Source organism: Narcine bancroftii, chromosome 9 (genome assembly GCF_036971445.1).
Source record: "Narcine bancroftii isolate sNarBan1 chromosome 9, sNarBan1.hap1, whole genome shotgun sequence".
Taxonomy (NCBI): Eukaryota; Metazoa; Chordata; class Chondrichthyes; order Torpediniformes; family Narcinidae; genus Narcine; species Narcine bancroftii.
Window position 1 is genome coordinate 63,465,107 of NC_091477.1, and position 21,457 is coordinate 63,486,563.

The 21,457-nt window shown below is 42.6% G+C and overlaps 1 protein-coding gene and 1 long non-coding RNA gene across 4 annotated transcripts in view; one reads left to right on the top strand and one right to left on the bottom strand.

The window, feature by feature from the left end:
- The window catches only part of LOC138743709 (uncharacterized), a 54,849-nt gene extending 41,910 nt beyond the window's left edge, over positions 1–12,939 (bottom strand). The window contains exons 1-2 of the long non-coding RNA XR_011345027.1: positions 12,847–12,939; positions 9,824–9,917 (exon numbers count right to left, since the gene is read on the bottom strand). This is a non-coding gene — a long non-coding RNA (uncharacterized lncRNA). The remainder of the gene's footprint in view (positions 1–9,823; positions 9,918–12,846) is intronic.
- The window catches only part of LOC138743707 (serotransferrin-like), a 79,605-nt gene extending 58,514 nt beyond the window's left edge, over positions 1–21,091 (top strand). For all 3 annotated transcript variants that reach the window (XM_069899331.1, XM_069899332.1, XM_069899333.1), the window contains 9 exons: positions 1,132–1,265; positions 1,796–1,892; positions 8,430–8,471; positions 9,351–9,515; positions 11,580–11,727; positions 13,677–13,741; positions 14,688–14,872; positions 19,971–20,163; positions 20,843–21,091. In XM_069899331.1, the coding sequence (XP_069755432.1) occupies positions 1,132–1,265; positions 1,796–1,892; positions 8,430–8,471; positions 9,351–9,515; positions 11,580–11,727; positions 13,677–13,741; positions 14,688–14,872; positions 19,971–20,163; positions 20,843–20,877 (1,064 nt within the window). In that variant the 3' untranslated portion in view covers positions 20,878–21,091. The remainder of the gene's footprint in view (positions 1–1,131; positions 1,266–1,795; positions 1,893–8,429; positions 8,472–9,350; positions 9,516–11,579; positions 11,728–13,676; positions 13,742–14,687; positions 14,873–19,970; positions 20,164–20,842) is intronic.
- Positions 21,092–21,457: the final 366 nt, after the last annotated feature.

A 21,457-nucleotide genomic window follows, 5' to 3' on the forward strand; every position in this document is an offset into this window, starting at 1 on the left:
TGGTTTTGTACCGCTGGACGTTCATCTTCAGGCTCTTGTACCTCCTTCCTGATGGTAGCAATGAGAACCTTGAGGATAGTTTTCTTGAGACATTGCCTCTTGTAGATGTCCTTAATGGAGTGAAGACTAATGCCTGTGATGACGTGATTCCCTGCAGCCCTTTCCTGTCCTGTGGAATACCACTTCCATACCAGACAGTGATGCAACAAATCAGAATGCTCTCCGCGGCGCACCTGTTGATAGTTGCAAGCGTCCGTGGTGACGTACCCCATCTCTTCAGATTCCTAACAAAGTGTAACTGCATCAACGTGGAGTCCCCAAGATAGATCTTCAGAGATGTTGATGCCCAGGAATTAGAAGTTCTTTGCCCATTCCACTGCTGACCCCTCGAGGAGTACATCTTTGTGTTGTTCTGGTTTCCCCTTCCTGAAGTCCACAATCAGTTACTTAGTTTTGCTAACATTGAGTGCAAGATGGTTGTTGTGCTACCACTCAATGAGCTGATCTATCTACCTCCTTTGCGTTTCCTCATTGCTGTCTGTGATTCTGCTGTTGACCGTGGTGGCATCGACAAATTTGTAGATGGCATTTGGTTAGGGCCGAGCCACACAGTCATGAGTGTAGAGAGAGTAGAGCATTTGCTAAGCACCAATGTTCCCTCTAATTTTTAGTTGTCAGTGTATGCAAAAATCTGATGTTGTGCAAATTTTTTTCTTGAGGCAAAAGTATGTCCGCACTGGATGCTTGTGCAAATGGACTCTTGAAATTGCTTTCAGACCATTTTGGCATAGCCTGTCCCTCATGATGAATAAAACTGTATTGGCAAGTTTTAATATAATATGATTGCATTCTACTATTTAATTATTAAATCTAATTATTAATGACTACATTATTTCACTCACCTTTTGTGCACACATTCATTCCCTTTGTGCGCTGGTTGCACGATGTGTGTGTGCACGCACAGGCCTAGAGCTTAGAGGGGACAGGGCTAAGCACACACCGTTGAGATGCGTCTGTGTTGATTGTCAGTGAGGAGAAGACATTGTTACCAATTTGCACAATAATCACATATTGAATAAGTACACTCTGTCAGAGGGCAATAATAATCCATTCATATTGGTTGTGTTGCAGAGGACAGTATTTTGAACTCTGAAAAAATCCGGTGGTGTGCTATTGGCGATCTTGAACTCCAGAAGTGTGAGATTTGGGAGGCAGTAAGTTGTGTTAAAGGCAACAGTGCTGAAGACTGCATCAGAATGATTAAGGTAATGAAAAGATGTAATCAAGCATTTATGAGTGTTAACAGAACTTATTAAAATAATGCAGAATAGACTTAGTTACTGAAATCAATTAAGAGCATAGGAAGCAAGAGCAAAAGTGCATCATGTGCCATTCAAGCCTACCCATCAGTCCACTCTCATGGTAATCTTCCACCTGAAAACCGTTTTCCTGCACGATCCCAATCTCCCCTCATTCCAGATACCAGTTGATCTCTGTGAACTCAGTGACAGTCTCCAACCTCTCCAGGGGATGAAGAAACCTCTTCTCCTTTCAGTTTGAAATGCTCCTCCCCTCTATTCTGAGATTGTGGAGCATGGTTCCAGATTCCTCACAGATCATCCCTGTACCACCACTGTCAAAGTCTGTCAAAATTATTCCGAGCTTATCATTAAACTTTGCCAATCTACTCACTTTCTCCTCTTACAATCACAGAGAAATATTCGCAGGTTTAAGCTGCAGGAGAATGGGAGAGAAATAGGCAAGGAGAGAAACTAAATGCATTCTGTGCTTGTAGTTTGGAGATGCTGATGCGGCAAGTCTTGATGGAGGAGAGGTGTATTTTGGAGGAACCTGCGGCCTTGTTCCAGTTATGGCAGAGTTTTATGACAAAAGTAAGTGTCCTGTACAATGTTCCAAATTATTTTCATTAAATTCTTTTGAGGTTTAAAAGATAGAACATGGAATAAAGAACAGCACAGGCCCTTTGCCGAACAGGATGTCCAAATCAAATTATAAATATGTGCTTGTACCTTTCAGATATCCTTCCATTCCATTAATCTTCACCCACGTTCCTCTTAATTGTCTCGGCTTCCATTACTAACCCAGGCAGCCTGTTCCAGGCACTCACCACTGGGTAAAGTAATTACCGTCACATCTCTCTTAAACTTCAACGCCCTCACCTTAAATGTTGACATTTTTCCCTGGAGATAAGATTCTAGCTCTCTAATCAACATTCTTGTGCAAAGAATTAACTGGAGAATAGAGAGAAATCTTTGGGGTTTAGATTTCAAGGAATGGAAAGAGAGCCCTTTGTTTAGTTCTCAGCGTGGGGCCATTTCTCTCTTCCATCTGCACATATGCACATGAGAGCTTGATGTGCCCATGTTGAAGGGTCTGAATTCCTTGCAAAGACACAGCACCAGTCTTTTCCAATTTCACATAAAATTTGGGATGGCTTTCGTCCTCACTCTGTACAGTTGAGCACCTCTTCCTTCTGGCCATCATGGTCAATTCTATGAATTTAAGTGATTTAAATGAATTTCATAGCTTGCATTTCATGATTGTTTTCATAAATGTTCTGGCAAAATTGTTCTGCTGCACACTCCTATAAAATATTTCAGCCCCCATATTTATAACAGTTCCAGAAACTTCCACATTATACAATGCTGTGATTTTCTGAAATTGAAACCTGTTTTTCTAAAAACCCTAAGGTACTAGAACAAAATTAGGCCACTCAGCCCATCAAGTCTGCTCTGCCCATTTTTTTTGAGTGGATTTTTTCCACTCGGCCCCATGCTCCTACCTTCTCCCTATAACATTAGATACCCTTACCAATTAAGAACCTATTAACCACTACTTTCAATATTCCCAAAGACCTGGCCTGCACAGCCATAGGCAGCAACATATGCACACCGATCACTTCCCTCTGGCTGAAGAAACCTCCTTATCTCTGTCCTAAAGGGATGCCCTTTTACCCTCAGGTTGTGCCCTCTGGTCCTAGACTCTCCCAGTACTGGAAATATCTTCTCCGCATCCAGTCTCTCCAGTTCTTTCAATATTTGATAGGTTTTAATGTGATCCCTCATCATCCTTCTACACTCCAGCAAGTTCAAGCCCAGAGCCATCAGATACTCCTCATACATTAACCGTCTCATCTTCGTTAACCTCCTCCGGATCATCACCAGCGCCAGCACCTCCTTTACGTCTTTGCCCTTATATTCCAGTCCTCTCAAACTAATGTTAACATTGCAATGACTCAACTCACAAATGAAGGACCTGCACTAGGTCCTTTAAGTCCCATTGGACTTCCACTCCCTGGATTCTCTCCCCACTTCGAAAATAGTCTACTCCTTCTACCAAAGTGCATGACCATACACTTACCTGCACTCTGCCACTTCCTTGCCTGTTCTCCCAACCCGTCCAAGACCCTCTTCAGACTCCCAACTTCCTCAACACTACCCGCTCCTCCACATATCAATCATCCGCAAATCTGGGCAGAAAGTCTTCAATCCTGTCATCTCACTCATTCAAATACAATGTGAAATATTGTGGACTCAACACTGAGCCCTGTGGAACACCATTAGTCACCAGCAGCCAGTCTGACAACACCCCCTTTATTTCCACTCTTTGCCTTTTGCCAGTCAGCCAATCTTCCACCCGTGCTCGAGCCTTTCCCATAGTACCATGGCCTCCTCTTTTGTTAAGCAGGCTCGTGTGTGGTACCTTTTCAAAGGCTTGAAAATCTACGGAAACAATATCCAGTGACTACCCTTTTTTGTCCTGCTCATTACTTCCTCAAGGAACTTCAAGTCCAACGATGTCTATTTTATTTTGTGCTTTGAAGAACTCCAAAATCACATCCTTAATAATCTTGTGAACTACTGAAGTTGGGCTCTCTGACATAATTTCTTGCCTTCTGTCTCTCTCAGAGAATCGGGTGGCCATTGCAATTTTCCCATCTTCTGAACCATTGTCAACTCTCCTTCTTTTCTTATTCTTTGGCTTGGCTTCGCGGACAAAGATTTATGGAGGGGTAATGTCCACGTCAGCTGCAGGCTCGTTTGTGGCTGACAAGTCTGATGCGGGACAGGCAGACACGGTTGCAGCGGTTGCAAGGGAAAATTGGTTGGTTGGGGTTGGGTGTTGGGTTTCATGAAAGATCACAATCCCTTCAGCGATCTCTTTCAGAACCCCGGGGTATAGTCCATCCAGCCCAGGAGACATTCCACCCTTAGTCCCTTCAACTCACGAGACCCTGCTCCTTACTGAGAGCAACTATACTCATTTCTGCCCCCTGACTCCCTAGAATGTTTGGCACATCGCTGGAGTAATGTGGACTGATACAAAATACCCTCAAGGCTCCTAAACTCTATCTCTGCTACATTAATGACTACTTTGGAGCAGCCTCATGCACCCATGATGAGCTCATTGACTTTATCCACTTTTCTGCCAACTTCCACTCTGACATCAAATGCACTTGGTCCATCTCTATCAACATTCTCCCTTTCTCAATCTTTCTGTCTCGATCTCAGGAGGCAAACTCTCAACAGACATCTTCTACAAACCCACCAACTCCTACAATTACCTCATCTACCACTCCACCAGCCTCTGCATCTACCATTTCTGCCACCTACTCGGTGATCCCACCACCAGCTACATATACCACTCTCCTCCCTTCTCCACCTTTCACCAGAACCGCTCCCTCCATAACTCTTTTGTCCACTCCTCCCTCTCCACCAATTGTCCCCTTTGTACCTGCCCCTGTGATGACAGGAGATGCTCCTCTTGCACCCACACCTCCTCCCTAACCACCATTCGACGCCCAAAACAGTCCTTTCAAGTGAAGCAAGAGTTTACTTGAGAATCTATAGGGGTCATCCATTCCATCCAGTGCTTCTGCTGTGGTCTACTCTACTTCGGAGAGACTGGACACAGACTGAGACATCACTTTGTTGAGCATCTCAGCTCTGTCCACCGCAATAGTGTGGATCTCCCAGTGGCCACCCATTTCAATTCCCTGTCCTATTCCTTTGCTGATGGTCTCATGCACTGTCAGACTGAGACCATCTGCAAATTGGAGGAACATTTGGCGTAGTTGTTAACATAACACCTTTACAGCACCAGTGATTGGGACTGGGGTTTGAATCCCGTGCTGCCTGTACATTCTCCCTTTGTCTGCATGGGTTTTCTCTGGGGAATCCAGTTTCATCTCATCCTTCAAAATGTGTGGGTGTTGTAGATTATTTGGGGTAATTAGGCAGCAAATGCTCATGGGACAGAAAGACCTATTACCATGTTGTATAACTAAATTTAAATTAAAAAATTTTAAATACATCATTTGTCTGGGCACCCTCCAATCAGATGGCATAAACATCAACATCTCAGGTTTCTGTTAACACCCCCCCTTCCCTCCAGCTCTGACTCTCTCTCATTATTCCCTTCTCCCTCTGCCTCCTTTCACTGAGCCAAAATCAATTCTCACCTTTCCTCTTGAATTATCCAATAATACCTTTTGGTTTTTGGCCTAGATTCCTCCCCCATTATTCTTCCCCCTTTATCTTTCCACTCTTTATCCAGACGCCTTCCTGTTTTTTGCTTATACCTTGAAGCAGGCTAGGCCCGAGACATGAGTAATATATCTTTACCTCCTATGGACAATGAGACATGGTTGAGTGTGTTTTGATGCATTATACCTATTCAGCTCATCTGTCCTTTCCTTTTATACACCACTGTCACTTCTCCCGCATCATTTTTCAGTGGTCCATTCTGGCATCTCTCATAGCATTGAAAATACCTGAAAATACTTGCAGTATCTTCTTTTATGTTTCTGACCAGATTACCTTCATATCTTATCATTGTTCCCCTTATACCTATTTTAGCTGCCTTCTTTTTCATTTTTAAAAACTTGCCAATCCTTCAGCTTCCCATCTTGCCTCTCTTTTGCCTCTATGCCATTTTTCTTTTCCCTTGTTATCCACAGTGATCTCACAGTCCCCTTACAAAACAACCTGTTCTTTGGGAAATGATCCTATGTTTTTTTATAATATTCCCAGTAACTCTTGCCAGTGCTGCTCTATGATCTTCCCTGCTCAGGTCCCTTCTAGGGAATTGTGACCAGCTCCGCTCTCGTGCCTGTGGTTACCTTGACTCAGTTGTAATACCTCCCATTCTAGCTTCTCCCTCTCAATCTGCAGAATGAATTCTATCCTGTTATGGTCACTACCTCTTAATGATTCCTTTATCTTAAGCTCCCTAATCAAATCCAGTTCATTATCCAATCCAGAATTGCCTTTTCCCTGGTGGATTTGAACACAAGCTGCTCTGAAAATCATCTCACGGGCGTTCCACAAATTCCTTCCCTTCTGATCCATAGCCAGCCTGATCTTCCCAGTTTATCTGCATTTTGAAATCCCCCACAACCACGGTAACATTGCCTTCTCTCACTCCCATTGTAATTTACACCTGCATCCTGGCTGCCATTTGGAGAACTGTAGGTAACTCCCATCAGGGACTTTTTACCCTTGTAGTTTTTCTAACTCTCCCCACAACGATTCTACATCCCTGATCCATTCTCCAGTCTTACTATGGATATTCAAATGCAACATCTTCAGTCCCATGCTCAACTCGCTTCTCACATTTGTCTCTGTGTTGCCCGAGTTTAAATTTTTATCCTTTTCTAAACTTTCTGTCCTATCATTTGTTCTGGAGACTTCAATAACCTCTCCAGTGCTCTCCTTCTCTTTAAACCTATCCATACTTATCCAACCTGAATCCACCCCTCCCTGCTAATTAGTTTGAAACCCAATACATATTTCTGGTGATGGGATTCCTCAGTGCCCTGGACCCTGCACAGTTCAGGTGGAGCCTGTCCCATTGGAACCATTCCCTTCCTCTGCAATTCTGGTACCAATGTCTCACCAATCCAAACCCACTTCTCCCATCATTCAGGTAGCAGGTATCATTACCTTTGTGGTTCTGCTTTTTAATTTAACCCCAGCTGTTCACATTCCCTCAGCAGCCCCTCTTTCCCAGTTCTCCCCACATCGCTAGTATCCACATGGACCATGACAACTGGACCTTTCTTCTCCCACTCCACATAACTCTGATGATCGGATGAGATGTCCCAAACTGGGCAATGAGCAGACAACACCCCCTTCAGGACTTTTGATCCTTGCAACAAAAAAAACAGTGTCTATACCATTAACTACATGATCCCTGATCACCATTATAATTTTCTTTTCCTCCCCCCCCCACCATCGTTTGAATGGCTCCCTGAATCTCAGTGCCCCGGTCAAACCCCTCATCCTTCCCATAGCCCCACTCTCACCCACACAGGGAGTCAATGTATTTTTCTCAAACATCAGCCAAGTGTTTGTAATTTATTGTGTTACAAGCCCAGAGGACCCCAAAACCCAACAGCAACAGATATTCACCAAAACAAATAATTACTTAAACAAAAGTTGTTTTTAATTATTTTTAAACATGAAAACAGAATCAAATTTTAACCTATCTCTATTGACTTACTTAACCTAACTTAACCCCCTTCTAATTCTAAGCGTACATGTATGTAATGTGTGTGTAAGTTCAGAAAAGTTCTTTGGTTCACAGTCCAATCTCACTTCTCATTCCTCCAAATTCACTGGTTGCAGGCAATTCTTATGCTGTGCACAGAATTTATCATTTATAAAGTTCACCAGGCTTTGGTGCTTGAAAGGTAAATGGTTACCACTCAGGAAGGTTTTTGTTGGTTTTCAGAGTGAGATTTGTTGGTCCTTTTTAATCAACCACTTCAGTGTCTTGCTGACGAAACTTGCCCCTTCAGGGTTCTCCAGATGATAACCTCTTTCCTTCAGGTCACCACAGAGTTCCTTTCTGTTTCTCTTGTTCCAGTGAAACATTAGACAGCCAGTCCTCTCCTCTTGCATGAACCACAATGGCTTTGACCAGGGGGCTTTCCATAAGCTTGCAAGCTTGTCCTGTTCCAGTCCCAGCTGCCGTCTCCTGGCTGTAACAAAGCCTGTTTGACTCTCTCTGCTTACAAAACCACATGACCCTCTTCGAACAACAAGTTCTCTTCCAAACAATCTGTGGCTCCAACAAGATCTTTCATCTGTTGCCTTTTGTAAACAGCAATCCATTAGTGAAGTCTCTTGAGCATGCTCCAAAGCTCTTGCAAAAGCTCTGAGGCCCTGATATATCTAGCATGGAGCAAAGCTCCAGTATTTCATATAAGATCTGTTTTAAAGTGTTTGCATGTGACCTATTCTAACAAACCTTTCCCAATTTAACTCCCCAAAACATATCTATATACTCTGTCACAATTGTGCCTAGTATGTACTGGATATTTGGCAGGATGGAGATTTTTACCTGGCTTCCACAACATAAGGTTATTAGTGATTAAAATTATTTTATTTCCTTTTCCTCTGCAGCTAACCTTCACGTATGCAAATCTGAAGCAAACATGAAGATACGTAAGTATTAAAATACTTGACGTCTGGACTATTTTTGATGACTCTGCTCTGCTTCTCTTCACTCTCTGCACTTCAAACACGGTTATGAACTAACTTGTTAATGAGCCTCACATGCACTGCAGCATTTAAACAATGTCATACTGAAAATAAATGCCTTTAATCTTTCATAGCTTCTGTGCAATGCCAGAAATATAACTGAATTGGGCAATGCAGAAAAGTTACATAATTCTCCCAAAGATGAGTCTACTACATCAAGAATATTCGAAACAAGCGAAAGGGAAGATGGTGATCTAAGAAGCAGATAGATTCCAAACTTCCTATGGGATGTCAGAGCAAAAGGAGTCAAACATTGTTATTCTGAGTGGGACACGGGCACAATCATGGCATTCCTGAAGAAGGGCTCAGGGCTGAAACATTCACTGGTTATTGCTTTCTATAGATGCAGCTGAGTTGCCACAAAACAATGAATTTCGTGACAAATTATCACAGCAATACATTCTGATTCTGAAAAAAGATTTCGACATAAAGAGCTGCCCATTCAAGGCTGAAACAAAGTTACTTTTTTCTTTCTCTCTCCAAGGGTCACCAGTCTTTGAAACGCTCTTCCTCAAGGCAGAAGAGGTGTCATCATATTTTTAAAACAGATGTAGGTCCTTGATAGGTGAGAGGTGAAAGTTTAGCAAGGATTGATGTGAATGCAAAGTTGAGGTCAAAATCAGATCAACCATTAAGTGTGCATTGGGATGGTTGTGGCTGATTCCTGCTCTGATTTCAAAGAGATCACATGCTTACATGCTGCATTTCCATGAGCATGGCCAATTCAGCTTCAAGTATCTCTCTAACACGAAAGTTATCATATTGATTGTGGTCTTTCCACAGCCTCGTACTATGCTGTGGCCGTTGTGAAGGATCCAAGCCTGACCTGGGAGAAATTGAAGGGCAAGAAGTCCTGTCACACAGCCATCGGGCGTACTGCAGGGTGGAACATTCCCATGGGAACCCTTATTAAGGAAGGCAAAATCAGAGCTTGTGACATTTATAATTGTAAGTGGGACTGATGATGTCTCTGTCTCTCCTTGTGATTTCTTTTAAATCTTGAAATTCTCTCTGAAGGGAATTACCATATATTTCAGTGTATAAGTCAAGTCGTGGAACCCTAAAAAATTTCTCAAAAAGAGGTCAACTAATATGTCGCATATACTTTGGAGATCTTAAATTCATCAAAATAACACTCCAGATTGACATCAATTTAGTGTTTAAGTCAATGCTGGAAGCACCTCCCCACCGCTGGTGCTGGCGCTGCCGCTCCCCGACACCTCCCTACTACAGGGCACCGCCATAACCGCTCCTACCTGGGATCCTGAGGTCATTGTCACTGCTCCTGCCTGGTAGGCCGAGGTTCCTGCTCCTACCAGGAGCACGACGTCGAAGCTCCAAATCTGTGGGCTGAGGTTATTTTTAAATATACTTAATTTACAGCTTTGTTACTTGTGATTGGAGTGCTTTTAAAAAAAATTGGGTTGTTCCTGGGAGGCCCAGACACCCTGAAAATGGGGGTCGGCTTATACACAGGATGTACCATAAAACCATTAAAATTAGGCTGAAAAATGGGGGTCAACTTATACGCCGGTCAACTTATATGCTGAAATATACGGTACCTCCTCAGAAGTGAGAGAGGTTTCAGTGGCCTGGCATCAAGGCATAAAATACCCCAAAATACTAAGAATGTTATAGGACACTGCCTGACTAGTTGAGCAATCACAGCATTTTCTATTTATAGTTCCGATTCCTAGCCCGTGAAGTCATTTGTGTTTCCGGCTTCAGTCGGCCTTTAACAATGGGTATATGCCCTATGGCCAGACCTTTCCCCTGATCAAAGCCAATGCAAAGTTTTTCCAATGTTCTTTCAGAGCCACTTAAATTAATGAACCTATTTTTTAAATCAAAAATGGTTCAAACACATGACAGCATATATCAGTAACAATGCAAAACAAGTACAATTTCTTTGAGAAAAATGTTTCACCTTCCCCGGGTGGGGTGGCTGCCTCCTGTCGATACCCACTGACAGTATAGTTGTGAAAGTCCTTGAACAGCAATCATTTCCCTTTGCGTTGGCCAGCCAATGAAACCCAACCTCTTTCTCAGGTGAGTTCCTTCATCTTCGTCTTTCTCATCAACTTTATTTCTTGTAATCTTTGTTTCTGCATTTCCCATACTTTATACTTTATCTGATCTTTGCAGTCAAGAATGCTACTATTTGCATTTCCTATACTGGCAGTTTGGTTAGGGTAGTGGTCACCACAACAATATTATAGCATCAGTGGCCCAGGTCAAAGCCAGTGCCGTCTATAAGGAGTTTGTAATTTCTCCCCATGTCTGTGTGGAATTTCTCTAGGTGCTGGAGATTCCACCAAAATGTACAGGGATGTTGGTTAATTTGGGTGTAATTAGGTGGCACGGGTTTAAATAGCTGTGGTCTAAATAAAACTTAAAAATGTGAAAAATGGCAGGGGAGACAAATGGAGAGACAAAAACAACAGCAAAAACACACAGGGTGTTTTTGGCCAAAACTCCAAGAACCCAAGATGTAAGAAAGACAGGGGTGAGAAAAAGAGATGATTTACTTGGTCGCCAACATCCAGGCACATCCCAAGTGTCCAGCAGGAGCAGTTGATCACCGAGAATATGAGATTTCACAGGGATCCCTGCTGTTGTTCTGAAACTGGGAGGTGGTGGGAGCACACATTGGAAGCAGAATATGATTCAACCTGTCTGGCAGACCTGGCCTTCCAGGGAGCAGCTGGAGAAGATGTTTAGGGAGGACTGGAGTTGCAGGGTCCTGGACTTTCCCTGGTAGAGCTGGAATGGTGCGGAAACCGAGACCGAGGAGAGTCAACAGAGTAGATAAAACAGTAGGCCAATAGAAACTAAGAAAATGCTGAAAATGGGTAGTAGTCTTCTTCCTGACTATTCCTGGTATCAGAGAGGTGAATTATACCTGGGGCCAGATTATCTGCAGCAACTGTGAAACTTTGTAAATCAATGAGAAATTATATAAGCAAAGTATATGGCTCTGGAAATGTATTGACATTCTCTTTTCCAATAAAGTCACGTATTTCAGTGAAAGCTGTGCCCCTGGAGCAAATGCTGCCCTGCATCCTAAACTGTGTTCCCTGTGCATCGGCAGTGAATCATCGTCGGACAAGTGTGCAGCCAACAGCAATGAGAGGTACTTCGGTTACAGTGGAGCCTTCAGGTAAGTAAAGAAGACTGGTTTTTATAGATCATCTTTCAGAACCTCCATACTTGCATTACAGCCATAGAACTCAACTACACAGAAAACAGCCCATTTGGCCCATTTAGTCTGTGCCCACCACTATTTCACTAGTCCCACTACCATAACCCTAGGCCTCACCCATCCATGCGTCTATTCAATCTATTTTAAAATATAGATCGCCAATAAAAGTAAAGTTTGACACTCTTAAAGAGCAAGAACTACAGCAGCCAGATTCCATCCAGGGAATTGCTGAGGGGCAGCTCAGGGCCCCCTTGCCCACATTGTTGTGTGGTCACCTCCCAGTTCCAGCAGCCCTGGTTCAATTCTTGCACACTCTATCTGCTTCTCAGATTCCTCCAGTTTCGACCCAAATACCAAAGGCTTGTGGGTTGGGTGAGTGATAGAATTTAAATTTTTTATTTACATTTTTTTTTATACATACAGCATGGAAGCAGACCATTCCAACCACGAGTCTGTGCTGCCCAATTACACCCCATTAACCTACAATCCCTAGTACATTTCAAATAGTGGGAGGAAACCGGAGCCCCTGGGGAAAACCCACGCAGTCACGGGGAGATCGTACAAATTCCTTACCGACAGCGCAGGATTCGAACCCTGGACCCGATCACTGGTGCTGTAACAGTGTTGCGTTAACAGCTACGTCAATTGGGCCTCCCTGTCTGGGATGTATTTAGAGCACTCTTGGCCTATAATAGAGCATGTACCACCACAATCAGCAAACAGAAACCCAATGCCACTGTTCTCATGGCAACCATTTCTGCAGATAGCTGCCTCGTCACATCCCCATGTGGCCTGGAATCTGTTAGCCGTGCCATTGGCCAGCTGTTCCAAAACTGAAGCAAGGCTGATGAGCTCCTTCGATGCTTTACCAGTGCCACAAAAGGGGACTTGATCCATTGTGGAAATTCAATTGTGGCTCATGATGGATACTGGGGACAACATACCCAAGGCAGCATAAGGCGATAACAACTTAGTGTAAATAGTAGCACTGGGATCCATTGTCCACAGCAGTTAATTAATCCCTTCTGTCAACTTTCAGTTAGTTGCACTAAGTTAAAAAGTGCCAAGGAATGTTACCTCTTCTTGACCTTGTTTTGGCTGACAACAAGTAAGAAAGGAATGCAGGCAGTCAAAACTCATATTCTGTTTGACCATCTTACTCCCTCCTCCTCCTTGTCCTGCTCTGCTCATTCTCCTGGTCGAGGCATGGTCCTACAGGAATGCCTGTTAGTGCACCCAACCCTGACAACAACTAGTGTATTCACAGGACAAAGCTGCTCGGCAAACCATTCCCTGTAGCCTATTGAAACACAAAAAGCTATCAGATAAACCAACAAACAGTTGCAAAAATTGAGCAACAGCAGAAAAAAAATTATTGAGCTTCAAGGGCATGAATAGTTGTTGATCCCTGTAAGATTAACTGTTTAGACACTGGGTGTCCCCTTTGGCTGCGTTGACCTACGACCATGAGGGTGAAAGGAGAGAGTTAGTGGCAGCACGGAGCTCCAAAATGCCCGTTTGGACTCATTGCACGATGATTGACATCCTGGTTTGCTAGGTCTACATTTTCCAGCACATGCTAACTTCCTCACCATCATGGCAGCTGCCCTTCACTCTATTAATCTGGTCACTGAGGAATCCTAATCCACCAAGTTATCCCTGTCATGTGTTTCCAACACATTGCCATCAATGTCTGCCAGATTCCAGTTGTATAAGTACTCATCAAAGACACTGAAATGGGTGGGAACAACTCTAATTTCATGATCTTACATGGAATGTCCCAGAAAATGCACTGTGCATGAGCAAAAGTCAATGTATTGCAAGATTAGAGAGGAAAATTGCATTACTGTTGTTGCACATATTTTTTGATTGTCATTTCTGAATGAATTTGCCTCACTCTCTTTCAGGTGCCTGGTGGAAGCGGGCGATGTTGCCTTCATTAAACACACCACTGTGCCTGAGAACACTGATGGTATGTGGAACCTTGTCTTCTAGTCCTGGTTTGTGCTCGGTTAGTGCATGAGTGAATGATGATGATCAGGAGTGAAGAAGAAGAGCCAGTAGAGAAAGGCAACTTGGAAGGGCTAAGGGAAAACAGATGGAAGATAACAGATAACAAAGCTGATGGTTCAAGCTTTCATAACCATTTAAGTCGCAGAAGAATAATGAGACCACTTGGGAGTGAACAAGATGGAGACTGAAGATGTAAAATATTATTACGAATAAACACCGAATGAGTGGGAGTCCATTGATGGAGGAAATCAGCTGCAGAACCTGCAGAATGGGATTAGTGCTGAATAATGGAGCACAACATCTCCTGGGTCAGCAGCATTTCAAAATCAGAATTGGGGTCTTATGTATCTCTGCTGGAATAAGTCATCAAATATTGCTGTTCAAATATCATTAGGTCGGTCTCTTGATGGCATTAGTTATTAGTGGTTAAAACTGAGGGGAGCTTATGAAGGCAGTCACCTTTCACGACCCTACACAGAACAATTGTCATTCGATGGATAGCAGTCAAATGAAAGAATTCTTCTCTGGAAGAAGTAGGTACCTATAGACCAAATCATTTGAAAATGTACCTAGAGATTAAATATGATTAAAATGAGAGAGTGTTTAGAATTTCATGGCTAAGGAAGAACAGAGAATATGAGGGTTAAGTACAGAAATTTACCTCCTATCCCAATCACTCCCTACATTATTAACATACTCCGGCTCTGAAATTTATTCCATGGCTTCAATACAATTTAACTTCATACATGATTGCAAAGCATGTATCACTGACACTGAATCAATTTCTAGACAATAGAATCCCACTCATCTAATGGAACATTTGAAATCAATGACCGGTTAGATGTTTAAGAGGACTGTAATAAACTAATGTTTGAATGTGTGATTTCAATCTCCTTAATATTCAGGAAACGGAATGATGAACTGGACCCAGAATTTGCTCTCTTCCAATTATTATTTGTTGTGCAAAAATGGGAGCACGGCCTCAGTTGATCAGTTCCGGAGCTGCCACCTGGCTGATGTTCCAGCACATGCTGTCATGACACGAGCAGATAAAAGGGATGAGGTGCTCGACCTGCTGCAACGTGAACAGGTGAGGGTGTAAACCGTGATGTTGCCTTGATTTACGCACTTCATTCTAGCTGGGAGAGGATACAAATCCCCAAAGGTTGCTATGGTCAATCATTTTACCTGATGCTTGCTTACCCTCACCCTAAATTCTTACATTCAAAATGGTACTGGAGACTGGCACCTTTTTGTAGGCTGCCTGGATACCATGCAAAAACCACGTCTTTCTTTGTTCATGTGGCAATAAGGTAAACTAAATTAAGGAGGTTGTCAGCACCGACAGTAATTGATCAAGACAGGCATCCAACAACTGATGACTGATTGTTTGGTTTGAAGAATCAGTCAAATTAGTAAACTCCTCTCTCTGCATCATGAAATTGGAAATTTAAGTCAATAAGCAGAGCATTGAATGGCCTGTTTCTCCTTCATTCTTTCCTCTTAAGTCCCAGAGAACAAAAGGATTAACATGCACACAGGGTATAAACCTCTTTCAGGTCCAGCTCTACCAAGTGAAATTTTTACTGGGGAAGCTACAGCAAAGTGGAAACCACTGGAGGTGGGAGACTACCAAACAATGGAGGTGGGAGACTACCAAACAATGGAGGTGGGAGACTACCAAACAATGATTCATGGATTAATCACATCCACAAAAGGAATATGGAGACAGTGCAGAGAAGATTTACTAGGATACTGCCTGGACTTCAGGGAAAGGTTAAAGAGATTAAGACTTTATTCCCTGGAGCAGAGAAGAATAAAGGGAGATTTAATAGATGGATTTAAAATTCTGAGTGTAAACATAGTACATGTAGATTAGGCTTTTTCCATGGATGGTAGGTGTGATACAAACCAGAGGACATGTGTTTAGGGGGAACATGAAGGGGAGCTTCTTCACACAGAGAGTGGTGGGAGTGTGGAATGAGAATCCAGCTGAAGTGGTGAATGTGCGCTCAATTTTAACATTTAAGAAGAATTTGGACAGGTACATGGATGGGAGGGTTGTGAAGAGCTATGGGCTGGGTGTAGGTCAGTAGGACTAAGCAAAAAATAAGGTTTGGCACCATCTAGAAGGGCCAAAGGGGCCTGTTTCTGTGCTGTAATGTTCTATGGTTCTATGGAACATAGGACATAGAACACTACAGCACAGTATGGGTCCTTCGGTCCTCGATATTGTACCAACTCGTACCAACTCATATATTCCTTAAAACATACTCAACCCTCCCTACCTCATAGGCTTCTATTTCTCTTTCATCCATGTGCCGTCAAAGAGTCTCTTAAATGTCGCTAATGTTTTAGCCTCCACCACCATTCCTGGCAGGGCATTCCAGGTAGCCACAAATCTCTATGTAAAAAAAACACCCCTGATGTCCCCCCTAAACTTCCCTCTCTTTACTTTGTACAAAAGTCCTCTGGTGCTTGGCATTCCTGCCCTGGGACACAGGTGCTGACTGTCCACCTTATCTATGCCTCTCATAATCTTGTAGACATTTATTAAGTCTCCTCTTGTCATTCTCCGCTCCAAAGAGAAAAGTCCCAGCTCTCCTAACCTTGCCTCATAAGACTTATTTTCCAGTCCAGGAAACATCCTGGTAAATCTCCTCTGCACCCTCTCCACAGCTTCCACATCCTTCCTATAATGAGAACCTCTCAAGCAGACATGCTCGACTGAGCATGCTCCATCTAAAATCCAACCAAAATCCTATTCGCATCAATGAAACAACTCCTTCTAATTGAAATGGATCTTTTGTTTGACTCCAGGCATGGGCAGTCAGAGCTTGGGCCAGGGCATTTTCATGGCAATGGGGTGATATTACATTAGTCACCATTTTGAGGGGTCTAATGAGAATTAGGAATAAAAAGGTGATAACATTATTTCCATTCCATTGATCCTTGCAAAGAATGAAGGAAGCATCATCAGACTTCATTCAGTTACAAATTGAGGCTGAAGGTCCATTACAGCTCAGCAACATTGCCATATCCATCACTTGTTAGATTCATGAGAGAAACATGTTTGAATGCAGAGAGGTGATATGGAAATATTCCGCATATAACTTGCAGCATATGAGTGTTAGGTGCGGGATTGTCTAGGTAATTAAAATTTTTAGTCATCACTAATTATTAGCTTCCACGAACATCTGATCCTTACACTTCTCCAGGCCTCCGAGATGATGGGAAGGTTCGACTTTTTTGAACAGTCCAATCCATTCCCTCCCAACACTAATCTCCTTTGCCTGTCCTCATCTTACAATAAACTCCTTCACCTCCCCCTCTTTCTTCACCAAAGTAGTTTTTTTTAAATTTCTGCTCCACCATCCTCTATGATTTTCACCACCATCAGCAGAATTCTATCCCCAGTCACATCTTTCCTTTCTTTCCACTTTCACCTCTCTGAAGTGGCTGTTCTCCCAGACCCTTCCTGATCCATTCTTCCATCTCTAACAACCCTGCACCTGGTGTTGCCACCATTCAATGGCAGCAAATCTGACACCATAAAATTCTCAGGCTTGCCTTCCCATTATCCAGGGCCCCAATATTCCTTGCAGATGAAGCAATGATTCGCTTCCACTGCTAATTCAGCGAACTGCATTCAATGCAGTTCAACTGGTTTAAAAAAAAAATTCTCTCCCACATCTGGTATTTAAAGTAACTGGTATTAAGATCACCTCTGTCTGTAACTTATCACGGACAGTCCCTTGTTCTCTTCACCCTTCCCCTTCCCCTTCTTTGCAAAAATACCTTGTTTTCCACTCCTGATGGATCCTTAACCTGATTGAGTAACTCTTTCTCCACAGATGTTGCCTGACTTGTGAAGTGTTTCCATATTCCCTACACTTGTTTTGGATTTTGCATTGTTTACTCCTCAGCCCAGAGTGCTAGACCATATATATAACAATTACAGTATGGAAGCAGGCCATCTCAGCCCCTCTAGTCCACACCGATTTAAGTCTCACTTACCCACTCCCTGTCCATAACCCTCCAATCCCTTCACATCCATGCACTCATCCAACTTTCACTTAAATGACAAAATTGACCGTGGGCAACCACCTCTTCCGGAAAGTCATTCCACTCAGCCACCACTCTTTGAGTGAAGAAGCTACCTCTCATGTTACTTCTAAACTTTTTCCCCCAAACCCTTAACTCCTGACTCCTCGTTCCAATCTCTCTTACCCTCAAGGGAAGAGCCTATTCACATCTACTTTATCTATTCCCTACATAATTTTAAATACCTCTATCAAATCCCATCTAAACCTTCTACACTCCAATGAATAAAGACCCAGTCTACTCAATCTTTCTTTGTATTCTAGAAACTGCAATCCAGGCAACATTTTAATAAATCTTCTGCACCCTCTCTATCTTATTCATATCCTTCCTATAATTTGGGGACCAGAACTGCACACAATATTCCAAATTTGCCCTCACCAATGCCTTGAACAGTCTCAACATCACCTCCCAGATACTATATTCTATGCTTTGATTTATAAAGGCCAGCATACCTAAAGCCTTTTGTACCACTCGATCCACATGCGATTCAAAGAACAATGAACTGTTATTCCAAGATCTCTCTGTTCCTCTGCTTTCCTCAATACCTTTTCCTTCACTCCATATGTCCTGTTTTGATTATTCTTCCCAAAATGAAGCTCTTCACACTTAACAATATTAAACTCCGTCTGCCATCTTTCAGCCCACTCTTCTAAGCAGTCCAAATCTGAAAACCATCTACACTATCCACAACTCCCCCTATTTTTGTATTGTCCACATAGTTACTCTCCCAATTTACTACTCCATCATCCACATCATTAATGTAAATGACAAACAATAAGGGATACAACACCAATCCTTGAGGCACACCGCTAGTCACCGGCCTCCATCCTGACTGACAGTTATCCACCATGACTCTCTGGCATTTACCTTCTAGCCACTGTTGAACCCATCTGACTATCTCAACATTAATAACCTAGCACCTGAGCCTTCCTCACCAACCTTCCATGTGGAACTTTATTGAAGACCTTACTCAAATCCATATAGAATTCATCTACTATTCTACCCTCATCAACCATCCTAGCCACCTCCTCAAAAATTTCAACAATGTTTGTCAAACATGACCTTCCCCACACAAACCCATGTTGGGTGTCCCTGATCAGTCCCTGCCTCTCTAGATACCTATTATCTCTAAGAATACTTTCCATTAGTTTACCAACCACTGACATCAAACTTACTGGTTTATAATTCCTGGGCCGACACCTGGAGCCCTTTTTAAACAGAGGAACCACATTTGCGATATGCCAATCCTGTGACACCATGCCCCTCTCTAGTGACTGTTGAAAAATCACTGTCAGAACTTCTGCTATTTCCTCCCTGACTTCCCTCAAGGTCCTGGGGAAAATCCCGTCGGGACCCGGAGACATCCATATTTATATGCCTCAAAAGTTCCAACATCTTTCCTAATCCCTACATTTTTGCTAATCACCCTTTTGCTTCTCTTATCCGACACGATTCCATATCCTTTTCCCTAGGGAATACCGAAGAGAAGAATTTGTTCAATATCTCCCCCATCTCATTCAGCTCCGCAAACACTCATCCAGTCTGATTCTCTAATGGACCAATTTTATCCTTCACACTCCTTTTGCTATTTACATATTTGTAAAAACCCTCCGGATTTACTTTCAGCCTGTTTTCTATAGCCACCTCGTACCTTCTTTTCACTTTCCGAGACTGAAAGGGGGTTATGGGTCATGTGCATTACTGCACTACAATTACTGCAAGATTGTATTGCCAGTAAAATGTCATCTTACATGAGAGTAAATGACTGCTATCCCCCAGAGACAAGACCACTGAAGCATGATAAGATGCCAGCCCTCTGTTTTGCAATTTCTCCTGGTAAAGCATAACAATCAGGAACTACCTTTCCCTGAGGAAATTATGTCCTTCCTCCAAAAGGTTCTTGAGAAAGAGACAGGAGAGTAGTGTTTGGAAGGGAAAGGGTGCAGATTCAGGTATATGCTTTGATTTCCTGTGGCTTGAATCCCTAAATGCCCATCCATGACACACTATTCAAAATATAATTCACACAGACCTGTAGAACGTGCCTGGTGTCAATGCCAATGACAATTTCCTTTTAATTACAGTTGAAACATGGCCGCAATGGAACCATGCAAGACATCTTTCAGATGTTCAGCTCACAATTATTTTCAGGAAACAACCTGCTTTTTAAGGATTCCACTCAGTGTCTCATTGAAATCCCCAGCCCCAATTACAAAAGCTTTCTGGGTGAGAGTTATATCCATGTATTGGAAAGTCTCTATTCTTGCGAAACTCCTGGTAAGTAATGGTGAAATGCACATTCAAATCATTTCTCCCCTATCAATTGAATGATCCTATGAGCACATGGATATTTGGGTTTATTTCAAGTTCTCCTGGGAAAAGTCAGAATGGCATTTTTTTATTGAATCCAGCTAACCTTTTACTGTGGAGACACAAGAGATGGCAGATTCAGGAATCTGGGGGGGAAAAAAAATCTATTGAAGGATCAAGCAGTATCAGCATGGGTATCAGTGGCTTCATCAGGACTGAGATGATGAAATGTTAAGCATTCTGGTCTGAGATGTTTGCACTTTTCACTAATGCTAAGTTCCACCAGCTGATTGATTCTTGTAACCTTTTGCTATTCTTTGAGTCTATTTGGGAAATGGAGAGGGCGATTGTCTGGACAGGACAGCTGAGCTGGTGTAGATATAATAAAATGACATGTTCAATGGCTCAATGTCAGAGAAGGTACAAAACTTGTTTAGTAGATGGTGGAGTGCAGAGGAGATGAAGAAAGTGTGGGTGCCCTTTATTCTTTAGTAGATTGTATACTTGGACTGTAAAAATGGACTGTTACCCGCCTTGCAAAAAACAAGAATTCAGAAGAGAGACCATATTAATTTTTTGTTAGTGCAGGGGTTTATAGAAAACAAAATGCTACCGGAGTCTCATTACCTGTTGCTTTAAATTCCAGATCTCCTGGAAGCTTGTACCTTTAAAAATTGCTGAAGTCCATGCTGATGATCTGAGCCTATGACCTGGAACCATCCAGCTCTCTACTGGATGCCTGTTGAGTAACAATGAAATCTGTTTCCCATCCGGCTTATTAGCTCCTAGCATGTCATAGATATTCTGCAGGTCTGGTGAGCTATATAATCACACTGCTTTCAAAAATAAAGAATTGATTCTCCTTCTGAAAAATGTTAATAAACTATAATTAATACGTTCAGACTTCCTGGTCCTTTTTTCCAGCAGTTGTATCTTATCCTGCCTTATCTTGGTTACTTTCAAAAGCAATTCTTTCCAAGTCGGTGTTGCAGTCATACACCTCCACTGACACAAGTACCACTCAAGTGACAGCAGGCGAATCCAATCAATGCTGTGGAGCAGTTTCCCATCTCTAGCCAATTTTCTTTTATTCTGTTAATGGTGGATCTGCATGACTGCTGTATGGCAAGGGAAGAATTTAAATCGGTTGGGTCTTGCCATCGCTTGTGAGCAACAGAGATGCTTCATTCCCAAGATTTGTTGTTCTGTAAATATCTCTTATTTTGGCCTTAAAGGTCTCATGGACTGTAGTTTTAAAGCA